This window comes from Epinephelus lanceolatus, chromosome 1 (genome assembly GCF_041903045.1).
Source record: "Epinephelus lanceolatus isolate andai-2023 chromosome 1, ASM4190304v1, whole genome shotgun sequence".
NCBI classification, from domain to species: domain Eukaryota; kingdom Metazoa; phylum Chordata; class Actinopteri; order Perciformes; family Serranidae; genus Epinephelus; species Epinephelus lanceolatus.
Genome location: NC_135734.1, coordinates 26,055,520 through 26,073,401, shown reverse-complemented (window position 1 = coordinate 26,073,401; position 17,882 = coordinate 26,055,520). Strand labels below are relative to the sequence as shown.

Genomic DNA, 17,882 nt, shown 5'->3' with positions numbered 1-17,882 from the left:
GCTACTCTGGTCACAGCTTTACATGAATACATCAGATTTCAAGGCTTATCATAGCAGACATATGTCAGACATCAACCTTGTTTAAACACCTCTCTAAGTACAATTTTCAATTTGATTTTGAATATTACCTAATGACACATCAACTTGTCCTGTCAGCATAGTATTTGTTCACTACTTCTTGCAATACAAATGTAATAACCATGAACATTATTTTATTAGAAAACAACTACTTTGATCAAAAGTTTTTGTCAGTTTTATTTGACATTTTCCTTATGTTAGATGGCACTACAGCTAATTATTGTCTTACATGTTTCTTGTGATGTGTCACTTGTTGATACAATATATATAGACCATTTTTGTTTTAAATGATAGGCTACAATTAGTCATTTCTCAAAAATGTGGTATAACCTGCACAAGACTGTAGGAGTGGCAATCATGAATCCTTTTTAAAGGCGTATGAAAGAATAAAGGAAAAGTCATCTCATTGTTTTTGTGAACTCTTTGGAGCTTTTAATCCTTTTGTATGACAAGTGACCATAACTTGTAACCATAATCTTATCTCTTTAATTTACTGACAAAGCAAAAATGATTATTAGTGTCATGTGCTAAAGTGGTTACATGTTTGAGTGTTGTAGAACATTGTTTTACAGCCTTTTAGGCTTGAAAACCTGTTAAAATTAAGTGTTTACTTGTGAAAATAAAGTTATGATGTCTTTGTGGCTTGAATGCAGCTTTAATTTTGATTAACTTCAGATATCAGTAAGAGAAAAATTCTGACAGCCAAACTGTACTTTGTCATTTGGATTTTTTCTCAGGATGAGTTTAGTGATAAGGCAACAGTAAATTGAAAACTGAAAAAGGAAGACAGAAGACATATCAGGAATTCAAGGGATTTGAAATGTATCTTTAAGGTACAGAACTGTCCATTGCACATAGAGAAACAAGCATTAGTTCTCTTGATGATGGTGAAGGTTGCAAAATAAGCCAGTAGGGATACAACATGGTTAAAACAGGATGCATGTATGTGAACATGACTACCTGACGTAGCTGATGTAGTTTTTTATGCAGGTTAGTGGTTTTGTTCGCCGGTTTAATGGCGAGGTGTAAAGCTGAATTCAACAAACAGGAAGTGTGATACTCTTATTTCACTATAAGCAACGTCGTCATTCTTAGGTTTTTTGTTTTAATTGTGCCATGGATATGGCTTATAAATACTTAAGTGGTCACCATTAAGCAACATGCATATAAAAATGACCCACATTACAGGGAGAAGAGGGGAAATTATCTTTGTAATCATGTCAAACGCAGTTTTCACTACCAAGACATTATGTGTGCTCTTATTTTGAAGCCGATCAACCGGAAGTGGCGGTTGATTCGCCGCTACCTTCACACTTCTGTCTCTCGGTCTAAAATCGATAAGTGATTGGCTTTCTTGATTATTAAAGATTTTGTGAGTGTAGTAACGTGCTCCCAGAAGGTAAGCACACAACTATGTCAAGCGGTTACACTGAAATGTTTTCCATCAGGTGTCGTAGTTTGACTCGGCGGTAGCTCTGTAACGTTAGACGCTGTTACAGTGATGCCTTTGTCTCGGCTCTAACTAGTGATGTTAACGGCTAACCGTTGACTGTAGCTAACGTTAGCCGCTCTGTGGTCAGTTTACCTGTCCGCGCTGAGTGACAGGTAGGTGGACAGCTGCTGCCCTTTGTGCTAGCTTGTGACTGCTGATGTGTGCACACCGGGCTGCGGTCTGCTCGCAGCTAGCTAGGTGACAATAGAGGAAGTGGTTAACATTTTTTGTGGAGTCAAACCTCCAGACATGCCAGCATCAGTGGTGTACGCTGCGGGACGTGTCATCTCAGGTGATGGTAATAAACCGGTGTGGTTGTCACCTCTGATCATCTGAAAATACGGAGCATAAAACCCACCAGGGGACCAGAGGGCCTGTTGGAAACAGCCTTGAATTGATTATATCTGTTGACAGTTGATAGGAGAATTTATATGAATTTAACACCCGCGTCCAGTTGTGTAGAGTAAAGCATTTACTTAGGGTCAAAGTTCATTTGGGGTGACATGAAGTTACTCAGCATGGATGACATGTTGGTGTCTCCTATCCAAAAGGCATAGGGCTTCCACTACACAGAGTGTGAGCATCTATAACGTTAATGGTACATTATGTGACAATCAATTTAAAATGTAAAATAAACTGTAAGATATTCCAACATTTTTTATTTTAAAGTTTCTTCAAAGGTACCTCCAATTCCCTACAGGGGCATGTCATGAAGAAGAAGACGCCACCTTTATACCTTAAGCCTACTTCTGATGTCTGGTCTCTTAGGACACATTCACACTGTCACTATTTGGTCCGCTTTAAACAAACCCTGGTCCGCTTCCACGGATAGTTCGGTTCATTTGGAGTGCTGTGAACGCTCATTCGAAATCTGGTACAGACCAAATGAGCGAACCATGGTCTGCTTGAAAACTGGGGGTCTCGGTTCACTTGCAAGTGAACCCTGGTGTGGTTTGCTTACAGTGGGTAATGCAAACGGACTATCCAGCGAACCAAACAGAGGAAGTGATGTAGAGTGCAGTGCATTTTGGGTAGAAAAAAAAACAAAGCCAACAACGCGAACCGGGAGAAGCAGAGGTCAAAAAAGAAAAAGTTGGAAAATGTCTCGTTGGCAGACGTGGAGTAGTGAGGAGGTGCAGGCGCTTACCCCAAGACTGCATAAATTTAATGTTGCTCCATTATTTTTGTGGTGACCAAGCCAGCTGAAGCATAGACATATATAGACCGGGGCTGAAGGGCTGAAGGGGATAGATTTCCGTTTTCAGTCCTGGCCAGTTTTCTTCTTCCTCGTGCTTTTTTTCTTCCTGGTCAGTGGTCGTTTCGGGCAATACCACCCCCCAAACGAGCAGCTGTTGTAACTGTGTGACATTGTCCAGGCGGTTTGGTCCGCTTTAAAAAGTGCAGTGTGTAAATGAACCGAACCAAATGAAGGTAATGGACTATCCTGGTGTGAATGCGCTTACCATAAAAATTCCATTAAAGGCCTAGTCCCAATTAAAAGCCCAGTTCCTTTTACTAGCCCGGTGTGGCGAGACATTTGACAAATAAAGGCCTGTCTCAAGTAGACGCCTGGTCTGGTTGCCTAGCAGTTCACTTTTGTTCATTGAGGTTCTTTAGACGTATAAAACTGGGTTGTTGGCTACCTCAAATTATGTGTCCATTCCTTGATTACTCTGCAAGTTATTCATATTTCTTTAAGGGTCCTCAGATCGAAAGAATCAAAAGGTTTTTTCATGAAAATTAATCCAAGTTGTTAGTATTGTTTTAACAGGATAAAGTGGTGTTGATTCATTATGCCGAGTGCTGTAATCCTCGAGTGACGTAACTCTTTTTCTGATGCGCTGTCTGTCGGAGGTAGATCAAGTGAATAATTCATAATTGATATACTATCTGAAGTCTAGTTTTTATACAAATGATATTATACTGGTTTAAATACAAGAATTGGTTGTAATTTTCTGATTTTTGCTGAGCAACAATTTTATGTGAAAGGAATTAAAGGCTTGTCCCATATATAGGCCTGTTGAGTTCAGTGATTTAAGCAAATAATAGCCCAGGCTATTAATTGAATTTTTACAGTATATACCACATATGACTATATCCATATATCACACAGTGTCTGTGCAGGGAAGAGAGATTACGCAATGTGTTGTTAATGACTGCATGGCAAGCCAAAGCAGAAGTGCCATATATTTTTAGCAATAAATAAGACACCAGCTGCATGTCATGATTCACCATGTTCAAAAAAGATCCCACTCCACATCACCAACCACTGCAGTTAAACACTGAACACTGAAACTTAGCAGAGGGGCTAAATATTGACTTATGTGGCATTTGTACATAATGTCCCCCGCCTCTGATTTCTAGCAAACATGGCAACATCTGAAGTGAGCAAGCACACTGATAGGAGAGATCATTTCTGCCTGCTGTAGTTAGAGTTATAAAATTAGCACATGTTTTAATTTTTTTTTTTTTATTATACAATGTTTTTGAGGAAAGGAATGCCATTACTGTTTATTGAGGAACTATATTCTGTATGAGAGCTGCAAAGATTAGTCAATTAATGGATCAATTGATCAACAGAAAAATAATGGGCAACTATTTTGATAATTTATTAATTGTTAAAGTTATTTTTCATGCAAAAATGGCAGAAAATGGTGTTTCAGCCTCTCAAATGAGGAGAGTTATTGCATTTCTTTGTTATATTTAATATTAAACTGAATATCATTGGGCTTTAGACAAAACAAGACATTTAAAGACATTGCCTTTGACTTTGAGAAACTGGGATGGACTGTTCTTACTATTTTTGGACATTTTATAGACCAAACAATTTATCGTATAAATAAGAAAATAATTGGCAGATTTATTGCTAATGAAAATAATTGTTGTAGCCATGGTCTGTATTATTTTGAATAGATGGCAACACTGTCACCAGGTGTAACTGACTGCCTCAAAGCACAGCCAGTGTCCTCGTTAAGCTCATTCTCTCAATCTCTATTGTTTATATCCTGTTTAGATAATGTTGGAAATCAGAGTATGTAATGTCATAGCTTGAATGTAGCTCCATGCAGTGATACTTGTTTCTTTACTGGCTCTTTACCTCAGGGGTTCGCCATGGCCTTGAAAAGGAGAAGGGCGACATCCCCGTCAAGCAGTGTGAGTGGAGGAGATTTTGACGATAGCCAGACTTCATCGTTAATGTCTTCAATTGGGAGAAAGAGGAGAAGGACCTCAAACATTCCAACTGTGGATCCTGTAATTTTACAGATTTCTGTTTCTGTTTTTCCCTTTAACATACCGTCAGAATTATACAGCCACACAGATTGACTCGTTGACATGAGAAAGGATGGGAGTATTTTTCAGTGTTTAACTCTTTGCCTTGCAGATTGCTGTTTGTCATGAACTGTACAACACAATCAGGGATTACAAGGATGACCAGGGCAGGATGCTGTGTGAGCTGTTCATCAGAGCCCCCAAACGAAGGTGAGGAAAAGGATGAGTGGTCATACGATATGTAATTACGATATTAATATAACACAAACGTTAGACACAGAAAACCTGTAAGTCCATGTTTCATACAGGAATCAACCGGACTATTACCACGTGGTGTCTCAGCCCATTGACATGATGAAGATCCAGCAGAAATTAAAGATGGAGGAGTACGATGATGTTGAACAACTCACCAGTGATTTTCAGCTGTTATTCAACAATGCAAAAACATATTACAAGGTAAAAAAACCCAACTAAAAATATGCATATGTCTGTTGGCATCTGTGCATGGCTCAGGTTGTGCACTTACATGAATTATGTATTGCTTGTTTGTGTCTGTCTAGTCTGACAGTCCTGAGTACAGGGCAGCCTGTAAACTGTGGGACCTCTACCTGCGAACCAAGAATGAATTTGTTCAGAGAGGGGAATATGATGATGATGACGAAGATGGGTACGATGCTCAAGACAATCCAGGAGGGTCCACTGAGGATGAGGTGACACTCACACACATTACTGATAACACAAATTTAATACGACTCTTCTTTCAGTGTAGATGGAATATATACAGTACACTGTATATCACTGAGGGTGATACACTATTTCCTTACCTAAACTGTGTGACTGCTTGTGTGTGACAGACTGCACCTACCTGCTTGAAAGAGGTCCTCGAGCAGCTCCTCGATGCCGTGGTGTCTTACACTGAGCCCACTGGCCGTGTGGTCAGCGAGCTGTTCCAGAAGCTTCCCTCTAAAATGGTACGAGCATCTTCAGTACGACTTAAGATGTTAGCAGTCAAATGAGTGACTTGGCTTTGATGTGTAGTTTGCTTTTTATCATTTAGCAATATCCAGATTACTATGCCATCATTAAGGAACCAATAGATCTGAAAATCGTCGCTCAAAAGATTCAGGTATGCTATTACATCTCCTACATCAAATATGCAGCATATATCATTTACAGCATTTTGTTGATCAATGTCCAATATATTTGCTTTCAGTTGAACCACTACAGGAGTGTCAGCGCCATGGCTAAAGATATAGACTTGCTGGTCAAGAATGCCAAAACCTATAATGAGCCTGGTTCTCAAGTGTTTAAGGTGAGTGTGCATTTGAGAGTATGACACATCCTGGATATCATTAGCTGTGCTTGACACACATACCTGTGACCCGCTCGTTTGTTTCCAGGATGCGAACACAATCAAAAAGATTTTTGCACAAAAGAAGTCTGAGATGGAGCACGGAGAGCCAATCAAGTCCAGCATTCGTATCAGGTGAATAGGAGACAGCTCTTTGAATAACGTGGTATACAGTCATGATTTTAACTGTCGCTCTTCTGTCTGTCTCGGTCAGGAACAGAAGGACTGCCCAGGGAGACCGCCTCTCAGCTATCACCATGGCCCTTCAGTACGAAAGTGATGACGAAGGCATTCTCTCCGGTACATTTTTACCTCATTATTTGACATTCATCAGACATTAAGATACTCTGTATAATGAATTGTGTCATTTCTCATTTGTATCTCTCAGGCTCTGTCCACTACGACGAGGGGGAATCTGAGGCGGAGAGTATGACCTCTAACATGGACATGAGCAATCCCATCTTCCAGCTGTATGAGGCTGTGCGGGGAGCCAGGAACAGCCAGGGCCAGCTGATCTCTGAGCCTTTCCTGCAGCTGCCATCCAGGAAGGACTACCCCGACTACTACCAGCAGATCAATCAGCCCATCTGCCTCCATCAGATCAAGTATGACAGAACTAGAACTGATCTTAGCCCTGTGTGTCTTTTCATTTGTTTGTGGCCATAAAAAACGGACAAAGTTAATAATCAGCAACATTGAAATCTGTCTTTATTGTTTTTCCTTGCTTAGTGGTGATTTGATATTTTTTATTTTTTTTTTGCCTCTAAGTCATTTTTTTTAACCTAAATCCCTTTTAAAAAGTTAATTTAAAGTGGAAAGCCCATTGGTAACAATCGTCTCAGAGAAAACAAAGTATTAATTTGGGGGTTTAATACCAAACGGATCTCTATTTCATTTCCAATTAATTCCCCCTAAAAAATTGCATGCTTTTATTGTCATTGGTAAGTTTTTTTTCTCACTAGTTTGCATGTGAATATAAATCTGTTTATCTATCAACAGAATTTTAGGTTACCTTCTAAAATGTTCTTGGAAAAAAAAAAGTTTATTTATCGGCTAGGTTGAAGTGTTCACTAGATGCTGTGAAGTCAGTGTCAGACAACATATCTACCAGAAAATTAAGGCCCTGATCACACAGAAAGTTGTTTGCAGGTTGCCAGGCAACCACGCCATCACCTCCTTACCCTTACCTTCCAGTGTACTCAATCTACCATTTATGTATTTTGTTTATTTCACCATAATTAGTATCTAGTTCCTAAAATTTTCAGGCAGAGGGTGCTTGCTGTAGCTCTGGTTGAGTATGAGAGGCTGTCAGCAAATAGTTTGTTGGGCACAGGTAAACAGAGATCTGTGTGGGTACATGACACCCTAAAAAAAGAGGGTGGATCACGGGGAGTACCACCGGCTGGCCTACGAGCTTCACCTCGATGATGGCTGTTTCCAGGCATATTTTAGGATGACTCGGGGGCAGTTTGACAACCTGCTGTCTATCGTCAGGCTGTATAGCTCTGGGTATCCAGCAACTGCTAACTGCTAAGAGATGGTGTGGGGCGCTTTTCCGCTCTGAGTTGAAGTTTTTTCAACTGGAGGAGTTCGGGGCGCTCTGTCAAAAACACCAGGCGCCTAGAGTGCAGAAATGCAAGGCGCGTTGCAACGCAAAACCATCAGCAAAAAGCTTCTTTCCTACAAAAAGGCGCCTCCAGCTGCTAGAATGCTTTCTGTGTGATGGGAGCCTTACTATGTCCTACATCAAGGAGTTTGTTCAATAAACCCATTACAATTAGTATTTTTGTAGTGGCAATAATATATGAATTTGTCTTTTTATACAGCCTCTACAAGCAGAAATATCACAGAATTTACAGATACTACTTGGATTGAAACACATTTTACTACATTTTCTCTAATTCATGTTTTCATCATTGATTTGTTTTGTTTCACCAACATTCTCTCTTTTTATTTTCTACCCCTACGGCATCACACACACTCAGTGTACAGTACAGTATTTCTGTGCCCTCCTTCCCAAATGTGAGAGCCCGTAATTCCCCACAGGAACAAGATGAAGAGCAACGAATATGAAAGTGTTGAGCATATCGACTCTGATCTGATGCGGATGTTTGAGAATGCCAAGCGCTACAATGTTCCTCACTCGTCCATCTACAAGCGCGCGCTCAAGCTCCAACACATTCAGCAGGTCGGTCCTAATGTACACATTCATCAGCTTTGTGGTGTTTTTAAAGCATCATAGCCATGTGATGTGTGTTTTATCTGTTACCTGTGTAGATGAAAAAAAAGGAGCTTTTACAGAGAGATGATGATGATGGAGACAGCATGCTCTCCTCCGCCACGTCTGACACCAGCAGCACAAAAAGAAAAAGGTTTGCCACGTTTAATTACTCAGCTCTCTATAGCTACTTTTTGTGTGCATGGAGGCAGAGTGATAGATTACTGCGTTTTTTTCCCAGTCACAAGAAGAATACAAAGAAAAACCGAATGAAAGCTCTCTTTGCTTCTGTGGCTGAGGCGCGAGAAGCCAGCACTGGTCGGAGACTTTGCGAACTCTTCATGGTGAAGCCCTCGAAGAAGGACTATCCTGACTACTACAAAGTCATCCTGGAGCCGATGGACCTCAGGACCATTGAGCACAACATCCGCTCAGACAAGTACGTGACTGAAGATCAAATGGTGGAGGAGATGAAGCTGATGTTCCGCAATGCTCGACACTACAATGAAGAAGGCTCCCAGGTAAGAACTGTTTGCTATTTGTATCTGATTAGATGTAAGTCAAATTCATCCCGGAAGCATAGGCTCCTCATGATGAACTCCTTTGTTATGTTGAAGGTCTACAATGACGCTGACATCCTAGAGAAGATTCTGAAAGACAGACGTAGGGATCTTGGGCCAGCCACAGATGAGGATGACATGATGTCCCCAAAGTTGAAAATAAGTATGTCACTTAAGGCCTTTACACACCAGGGACATCTTTTTCATACAGTTAAGTTGCATGCCAGTCAATTGATTTGAACTTTTTTTCTGCTTTTCATGCTACAATTTTTTTTGAACAAGGTCAATAAAGCTATCAACCAATCATAATATATTAATGAGGATTATAAAACAACAACATGGAGGCTCTGTAGTCCAAACCAAGACTGCAAACTTAATTACTCCTCTCTACCTTGACAAAGGCAACACATACCAAGGCTATTCACTGAAGGCTCAGATACAGTCTTTGACCCAGTGGGAGCTGTGGCATACAGCACATGCATGATGTAATTAGAGCTGTGATATTGGAGGATTATAGCAGACGGCACTAGATATAAAGAGATGGTGCCCGTTCAGGTGCTTTTTGGGTACGCTCGGCCTGACAGAACTATTTTGGTGCACTCAAATGGATGGTGGTAGATATATGATAGAATGTTTTCGTATAGAAACCATGTGTTAATGATCTTTTATTAAGGACCTTTTCAGTAATTGCGGATTTGTAATTCTTACCCTTGTCTTTATTTTTTGTATAAAATAAATTCCGGCTCAAGGCCGACTGCGGATGCCTAAGTAAAACGAATCAATCAGCCTTGTGGTCAATGATAGTGCGCCAACCAAACCCTTTGACAGGTGCAAATCAGATTTAACTGTTTGTGTGTTATATTCCATTTGACATCATATGACTCCTCATTTTAAACTCCTTGATGCATAACAGATCCACTCCTTACTTTCTTACCTTTTAGAATAAAAGCCTGAGACATATACGTTGCATAACTTTTTACCAGAGGGAACTTAGATTCACTCAAAGCATTTCACTAAAAGGAAATCCAATAAAATAGCTTACAGTAACTTAGGCTATACAAAAACTTGCCTCAGATGGACTGCCAGATGCTGCTCTAAGTCATTAGGAGCCTGATAGTTGTTGCAAATTTACATTGCTGCTGGTATGAATAGTTTTGATGCAAAATGTTTTGCATTTTCATGTTGTTTATTCATCACATCCTCATTGTATAAAGGCCTTCAGTCAGCTTCAGTGAAGTCTAATCAAATATGTGACATTGTTTCTTTTCAAGCAATGGAAAGACTGGTTATTATTAACACACATACACTTCATTTGATTGCAGGGAAGAACAGCATCACTCTGAAGAAGTCCAAGTACCTGACACCCTTACAGCAGAAGCTCAATGAGCTTTACGAGGCTGTCAAGAGCTTCACAGACAAACGAGGCCGTCGCCTGAGCACAATCTTCCTGCGGCTGCCGTCTCGTGCGGAGCTGCCTGACTACTACATCGCGATCAAGAAGCCTGTGGACATGGAGAAGATCAAAAGCCACATGTTGGCTAATAAGTACCAGGATGTGGATGCGCTGGTGGAGGACTTGGTGCTCATGTTCAACAACGCCTGCACTTACAACGAGCCCGAGTCTCTGATTTACCGCGACGCCCTCGTCCTCCACAGGGTGCTGTTGGAGACAAGACGTGACCTGGAAGGAGGAGATGACGCCCATGTGCCCGATGTGCCCCGCCTCATCCAGGAACTCATCCGCAGCCTCTTTGTGTCTGTGCTCGGTCACCAAGATGACGAGGGCCGTTGCTACAGTGATTCACTCGCAGAGATCCCTGCCATTGATCCTGCAAATCCTGACAAGCCACCACTCAATTTTGAGATCATCAGGACTAATGTGGATCGAGGGCGTTATAAGAGGCTGGATGTGTTTCAGGACCACATGTTCGAAGTGCTGGAAAAGGCCAGACGATTGAACAGGTGAGGTGCTGTTGACCATCCTGTACAAAATCAAATCAGTTGTCTAATCATCTTTTTATGCGTTGATGTTGTAGGATTATTGAATTAAAGGAAAGCTAAAGTTGTGTTACACCATATGTATATTACAGGACTGATTCAGAGATTTTTGAGGATGCTGTGGAACTGCAGCAGTTCTTCATCCGCATCCGAGACGAGCTGTGTAAGAACGGGGAGATCTTGATGTCACCTGCTCTCAGCTACACCTCCAAACATCTGCACAGTGATGTGGAAAAGGAGAAGAAAGAGAAGCTCCCCAAGGAGTTTGAGGAGGACAAAATCAAGAGGGAAGAGGAAAAAAGGGGTATTTTGATAAATATATGTTGAAGGTCACAGTACATAAAAGTTCTATCATTTGTTGTCTCACCATATACTGTGGTATTTTTTTAACTGAGTCACTTGTGAATTCCCAGAAGCTGAGAAGAGAGAGGACTCTGTCGGAGGATCGTGGCAGTCTAGCCTGCAACGCACATACAGTCAGGACTGCAGCTTTAAAGACAGCATGTACCACGTGGGAGACTATGTGTATGTGGAGCCTGCAGAGCCGAACCTGCAGCCTCATATCATTTACATTGAACGCCTTTGGCAAGATGACACTGGTCAGTCTCATATTACTCTAATCTAACAATAATTAGCATTTTTGTAAGAAAGGCATGTTGATATTTTCTACTCCAGTTCAGTAAGACATCATTTTTATTGAGACCAGTTCTAATTCATGTTATTTTTCTGACCTTTAATAAATGCAGGTGAGAAGTGGCTGTATGGCTGCTGGTTCTATAGACCAAATGAAACATTTCATCTTGCCACAAGGAAGTTCTTGGAGAAGGAAGTTTTTAAGAGCGACTATTACAACAAAGCTCCAATCAGCAAGATCCTGGGCAAATGTGTGGTCATGTTTGTGAAGGTAAATACTCTCTTTCTTCCAATATGTTTGGTGGAGGTTTTGTTTCAGAGCTACAGCTGTTCGAGTGTTGATCAAATATTTATGGTGTGTGGGATTGCAGGAGTACTTCAAACTTCACCCAGAAGGCTTCAGAGCCGAGGATGTCTACGTCTGTGAGTCGCGCTACTCTGCCAAGTCCAAGTCCTTCAAGAAGATCAAGATGTGGACCATGCCCTTGAGCTCTGTGCGGTTTGTTCCCAGAGAGGTCCCCTTACCCGTCGTCCGTGTGGCCTCCATGTTTGCCCCCAAACAAGAGGAGAAACCGGCAGAGGTGGTGGAGGAAATCAAAATGACAGATGGTATTGTAGAAAAGGTAAATGCATTCGTTTTCTTCTTTTCCATTAGAAAATGACAGACTACACATGAAATAACGCAACATGTGTCTGCAGGAGAGGGAGGATGTTCCAATGGATATGACCAATGGAGAACCAGGGTGTCAGTACTACGAGCAGCTCTGCTACAACAACCTGTGGCTGAAAGTGGGAGACTGTGTTTACATTGCTTCACATGGACTAGTGCGCCACCGAGTGGGCAGGTAGAGTAAATACATGTCTTTTCATCTGGCCTTTGGGCACGTGGGTCACCTCCTTCCCTTCAATAATGGACACAGTAATTCTATACTGTGGTGTGGTTGGAAGACATGGAGCTTGGCACAGTGGCATGGCAGTTTGTGAATATACAAAGGTTTTCTGATTTAATTTATTTAATGCAGCTTATTTTTTGTATTGTATGTATTGAACAGGATTGAGAAAATGTGGATGCGAGATGGAGCGGGCTACTTCTTTGGTCCAATCTTCATCCATCCAGAGGAAACAGAGCATGAGCCCACGAAGATGTTCTACAAGAAGGAAGTGTTCCTTAGCAACCTCGAGGAGACTTGCCCTATGACCTGCATTATAGGTACCCTTCTTACTGAACATGTTAATGTTGCCAACACTTTAAATGCTGCAGTGGATAAAGTTCCATGCATTCACTGAGTCAGCTTTCTTGTTTCACAGGGAAGTGTGTGGTGTCGTCCTTCAAAGACTACTTGTCCTGTCGGCCGACTGAAGTGCCTGAAGAGAACGTCCTGCTCTGTGAGAGCCGCTACATCGAGAGTGAGAAGCAGATGAAGAAGTTCAAGGGTCTTAAACGCTTTTCTCTCTCTGGGAAAGTGGTGGAGGATGAAATATACTATTTTAGGTGATAATCCTTTTACATAATTTCATTTAGCTGTTAATTTTACTGTTGGCAGCAGGAGAGGAAAAACAAAAATATTTGTCGAAGAGCTATAAAGTAAACATGCACTGATCCTAAATACAGAGACTTTATATCCTCTCGGGTAGGCTGGCTTAAATCCTTAAATTGTGTTCATTCGTGATTGAAAAGCTTAAAGTATCGCAGCCAGTTTTTCCTAAATGAAGGATTTATTTTGAGAAGATGGGTAAATTGCACAGTATATTTCTATAACTGATCTTACACAGGAAGCTCATAGTGCCTCAGAAGGAGCCATCCCCTCTGCTGGACAGGAAAATTGAGGAACTGGAGGCCAAGTTTGCTGATATGACAGATGAGGAGCTTGAGGATCTTGGGGATGATGATGGCGAGCTAGGAGACCACTCTCATCCTCGGATGCAGTCTTCCATGTCTAGTGATATGGATATCATGCCTTACACTCCTCCGCAGGTCAGGGTGGAAGAATTTATTTATGAAATGTATATTTCCTCTGCAAACTAACTGGGTATTGCTATGTGGTGTGTAGCATTTTATCTTTGCAACTACTTCTTCTGTGTTTGATTGCAGTCCACACCAAAATCCATAAAGGGCCTTTCAAAGAAGGAGGGCTCAAAGCGGAAGATCAACATGAGCGGCTACATCCTGTTCAGCAGTGAGATGCGAGCGGTCATCAAAGCCCAGCACCCAGACTTCTCCTTTGGGGAGCTGAGCCGCCTCGTAGGCACAGAGTGGAGAAACCTGGAGAGCTCCAGGAAAGCAGAATATGAAGGTGAGCTTAGATCAGTCATCAAAATGTTTGTGTTTCAAGAATTGTAAAGCACATACAGTTGACACTCTGTGCTTGTCCTGATTGTTTTGCAGAGCGAGCAGCTAAAGTGGCAGAGCAGCAGGAGCGTGACAGGGCCCAGCATCAGACATCCCCTAGAGCAGGTACCCCAGTAGGGGCACTGATGGGTGTGGTGCCTCCCCCAATCCCCATGGGGATGCTAAATCCCAGCATGACGCCTGTGTCAGGTAACCCCTCATAGATGCAGATGGATCCCCAGTGTACACTAGAAGGCTGGAATAAGAAGCTGAACTGCTTGATGTGTTCACATTTTAAGTTCCCTATTTACACCCATGTCAGCATGCTTGTGATGTTGCAGTGTTGTGATTTAATGTTATGTTGCCTCTAACATCATTTTACTTGATTGATGAGCCCAAACCTTGATTGTTGTACAGTACATCAACGTATCTGCATTTGAGTGCAGAAAAGAAGTGTAAAGGTTGCTGTACACCATTTAAGGACTGGGACTTAAAATGAATTAGTGCTTGACAGTAGTGCATGTACATTTTTCATTTGTGTGGCTTTTACTTTCATTCATATCCATCATAACTACCTCTGGATTAAACAAAAGCATATATATTATTTTTGAGTGCTTGGTAGTGCATGTAGTTGATGCATGTTCTGACTGATGCATGTTGCTGTCTTGTGTTACTGCTGTTCCTTCCTTGGAAGAAAGAAGGTATGATGGGTGCATATAGGTCAGCTATGATGCCCCCGCAGGGCCATGTTGAAGGCATGGTTAGTATGACTGTCATGCCACCACATCACATGGGGGTGCCTGTCTTTCCCCAACATCTCCTACCCGCTATGCCTGGGTTCCCTGGAATGCTGTACTTTGGTAAGAGTGCTGTCATAGCCACCCCACCTGCCACGCAGTTGCTTCCTGTCTACCAATCTGACTTGCTGGAGGGGCTACCTGTACCAATAGGCCGAGGTCCTTAAATTGATGATGACTAGTCAGTTGAGAGCATATTGCCTCAGCTGGAGCTCAGTTATTTGCTCTGCTCAATATCAGTTGGCTTGTTGGCAATATAACATTAGGAGAAATTCAGTGACTCCAAAAAATATACAGATGTTTCAGTTAAAATTTTAAATTAATTGGCATTCCTAAGTGTTCTAATGTAGATAAAAGTGACACTTGTTAATTTCCGTAATGGACCTTTAGATGTAGTATTTGTAATATAAACTGCATTTTTTATAGCATCTTGGTGTTGAATATCCCCACAGGTGTCAATGGCATGGGAGGTGGGCCTGGAGGAGGAAACCATCACGGGTCCCAGGTAACCTATAAGGCTCTGTGATCATTGCAAACCATATTTAAGATCAGAGTTTGGGTACATGTTGCTGCCTTGATATGGATCTGTGGTTCAGAGAGGGATAAAGACCTGAATAACATCCAGAAGTTCATAAGGCCACATCAAGCTGTGCTAAAATATCTTCAAGTTTAAGTTTAGTAACTTACAATTAGCTAAAAATACTGCACCATTTGAAGAAACACACTCTAGCTTGTACTTACTTCATATCAATTTAAAACATTTATATAGTTACTTATGATTTTGCTCTTTTGTAGTTACATCTTCTATTGTGACATGCCAAATATTATCTTGGTGTTAATTTGTCTTATCATAATAGTAACATATGTTTGCCAGTCACAGGTGCTGCTGCAGCCAAAGCTGAATAGTAGGCAGGCCTTTACTGCTCATACACTAATACAGAGACAGGCAGGCCATGCAAGGCAATAATCCACACACTAATCCACCAGTGGGCAACAATATCAACATAACTTAAGTACCAAGAAGAGCGCAAAAGCCCACAGATCTGATGATATCACAAAACAAGATTTTACTCTGTAAAACTGGCAATAAAAAAACAAATACCTCCCTCATTGTCAATAATATGACTGCAGTATGGATAAAACCAGCAGTGTTGCCAACTTACCCTTATGCTACGATTAGAAGAACAGTTTGCAGCCATAAATCCCCCACAATAAACCAGTGTATCCATTTCTGTCACACTCGCAAACAGACAAACACACCCTCATAAACATGAGGAAAAAATCTTTCACTCTCTGTGTTTCTCAATGATGGTTTAAATCTAATATAATTAATTATTCAGATAACTCTAAACAACAACCTGAACACAAGTTAATGCCCAGTTGTAGATGCCCATCTCAGTTTCATATTCTCTGTTATTCTTTTGTCCATTTTGCAGTACATCAGCTCTTACAGATTATAGCACAGTATCCCTGAAAAAAAATCCCACCAGCACTAATTTAAAACGGGACACAGAGCTATGTCAAATGTATAAATTATATAATTGGCTAATTTAAGTCACTGAATTAATTATGGAGTAATTTGTTTTTGAAAATTTGTTAAACTTAGCATTTTAAAAATCAATTTAAATTATTTAATTTCCATCTCAATCAAAGAGAGAAAGCAAAATTAAAATTAGGAGGCCCCCTCAAGGGGACAGACAACTTTGTAGGAACACAATGCCACCAGAATACAGAGTTACAGGAGAATGGCAGATGCACAGCCCACTGCATGATATTAAATGTTGCCATACAGATTACAGTGGTGAATGTTTTAAATCAATAAAAAAACAGTACAATTAAATTTATATTTTTTTTAATGTGTGATCTTAGGGGCTCCTTTATAGGGCACCTGGTGAGTGGGGGTCTGGTTGGATGTACCCCTGCCTCCTTGGATGGCAAACCTTGTTCTTAAAGCCCTAATCAACAGACCACGTACAACCACTATGTGATACTTGTGACTTTTTCACACACGCCTGTTGCAGATTTAGGCTTTAATTATCTGAAGATAGTGATAAAGTGCTGTACGAATTTTAAACTAAACCAGGTAAATATTTCCATTAGATGGGTATGATGGGCTCAGGCCAGGCTCCACCACCGTACCCAGGACAAGGCCAGGTGGGACAACCTGCGCACCAGCAGCCCTCCACCCCAGTGTTTGTGTCCCCACCAGCCAAGTCTCAGCGGCTACTCCACTCTGAGGCATACCTCAGATATATCGAGGGCCTTACTGCAGAGTCCCCTACTATTAGCAAATGGGACCAAGCTCTCACAGGTAAATCTTTTTTTTTTGTTTTGTTTTGTTTTTTCAATTTTCATGAAATGATGTTCACACTTGCTAACATCTGTTTTTCTGGGTTTTGCTTGTCCAACTTGTATCACTGAACCCTGATTTTAGCATTAATCTACAGCAGACTTTCAATTTTTTTTTGCATGCACTTAAATATATTTTTATACACAAATTAAACCTTTGAAATAATATTACATTTACTAATCCCAAATGGTTATTAACAAATCAATGTAGAATGGTGAAAACATTATTGTTATGCTTTATTTGTGCACTTTCAGTTCAAAAACAAGATGTGCGCCTCACAAAAGAGCAAGAGAGCAGACTACCATCCCACTGGCTGAAGAGTAAGGGGGCCCACAAGACAATGGCAGATGCACTTTGGCGACTCCGTGACCTGATGCTGCGAGACACCTTAAACATGCGTCAGACACACAACCTGTAGCATGCTTGTTTCCTGAGCCTCTGTTCCCTCTGCGCCTGTGAGACAGGAAGAGGGCCAAGCTCACTAAAAAATGTTAACTTTGTGTTGTCGGTTAAAGATGTGTTTGTAGTTATAAAAGCTGTTTTCTGTGTTAAAGCTGTTTTTTTTGTTTTAGTTTTCAGATATACTCTTCTAAGTGCATTATTGTTAATGGCTGTCATTCTGTTATGAATGCCTTCATGCTTTCACTATTAAAATGTGAAGAGCTCAACTTGGCTATCCTTATTTACTTAATATGGAACCTACTGTATGTTTGAGATGCATCACTTGAAATATACAATAGCTGAAACTTGGAAACAATGATCACATGTCTAGGTTGTAATTTAAGCATCTTCTAAAAGCTATCCCT

At 41.0% G+C, this 17,882-nt stretch overlaps 1 protein-coding gene across 2 annotated transcripts; it reads left to right on the top strand.

Annotated features, from left to right (window-relative positions):
- Positions 1-1,364: 1,364 nt before the first annotated feature.
- Positions 1,365-17,744, top strand: LOC117257259 (protein polybromo-1-like). Of its 2 annotated transcripts, XM_033627297.2 has the most exons (30): positions 1,365-1,477; positions 4,673-4,822; positions 4,953-5,050; positions 5,149-5,296; positions 5,401-5,550; positions 5,695-5,811; positions 5,898-5,966; positions 6,054-6,152; positions 6,241-6,326; positions 6,406-6,491; positions 6,580-6,796; positions 8,238-8,379; positions 8,469-8,563; positions 8,651-8,930; positions 9,027-9,132; positions 10,292-10,931; positions 11,060-11,271; positions 11,381-11,566; positions 11,714-11,871; positions 11,972-12,223; positions 12,300-12,445; positions 12,653-12,810; positions 12,909-13,092; positions 13,374-13,575; positions 13,693-13,894; positions 13,987-14,139; positions 14,628-14,789; positions 15,179-15,231; positions 16,827-17,037; positions 17,331-17,744. In XM_033627297.2, the coding sequence occupies exons 2-30, from the start codon at positions 4,682-4,684 to the stop codon at positions 17,492-17,494; spliced, it is 4,917 nt and encodes a 1,638-aa protein (XP_033483188.1). In that variant the 5' UTR covers positions 1,365-1,477; positions 4,673-4,681; the 3' UTR covers positions 17,495-17,744. The 2 variants fall into 2 exon arrangements, with proteins under 2 accessions (XP_033483188.1, XP_078024238.1); XM_078168112.1 differs by lacking the exon at positions 14,628-14,789 and having other exon boundaries at positions 13,987-14,055.
- The last annotated feature ends 138 nt before the right edge of the window (positions 17,745-17,882 follow it).

Coding starts and splice junctions, on each gene's coding strand:
- LOC117257259 (XM_033627297.2), top strand. CDS start 4,682: ATGGCCTTGAAAAGGAGAAGGGCGACATCCCCGTCAAGCAGTGTGAGT. Junction 8,380..8,468: donor AGCTCCAACACATTCAGCAG/GTCGGTCCTAAT, acceptor TTACCTGTGTAG/ATGAAAAAAAAGGAGCTTTT. Junction 8,931..9,026: donor ACAATGAAGAAGGCTCCCAG/GTAAGAACTGTT, acceptor GTTATGTTGAAG/GTCTACAATGACGCTGACAT.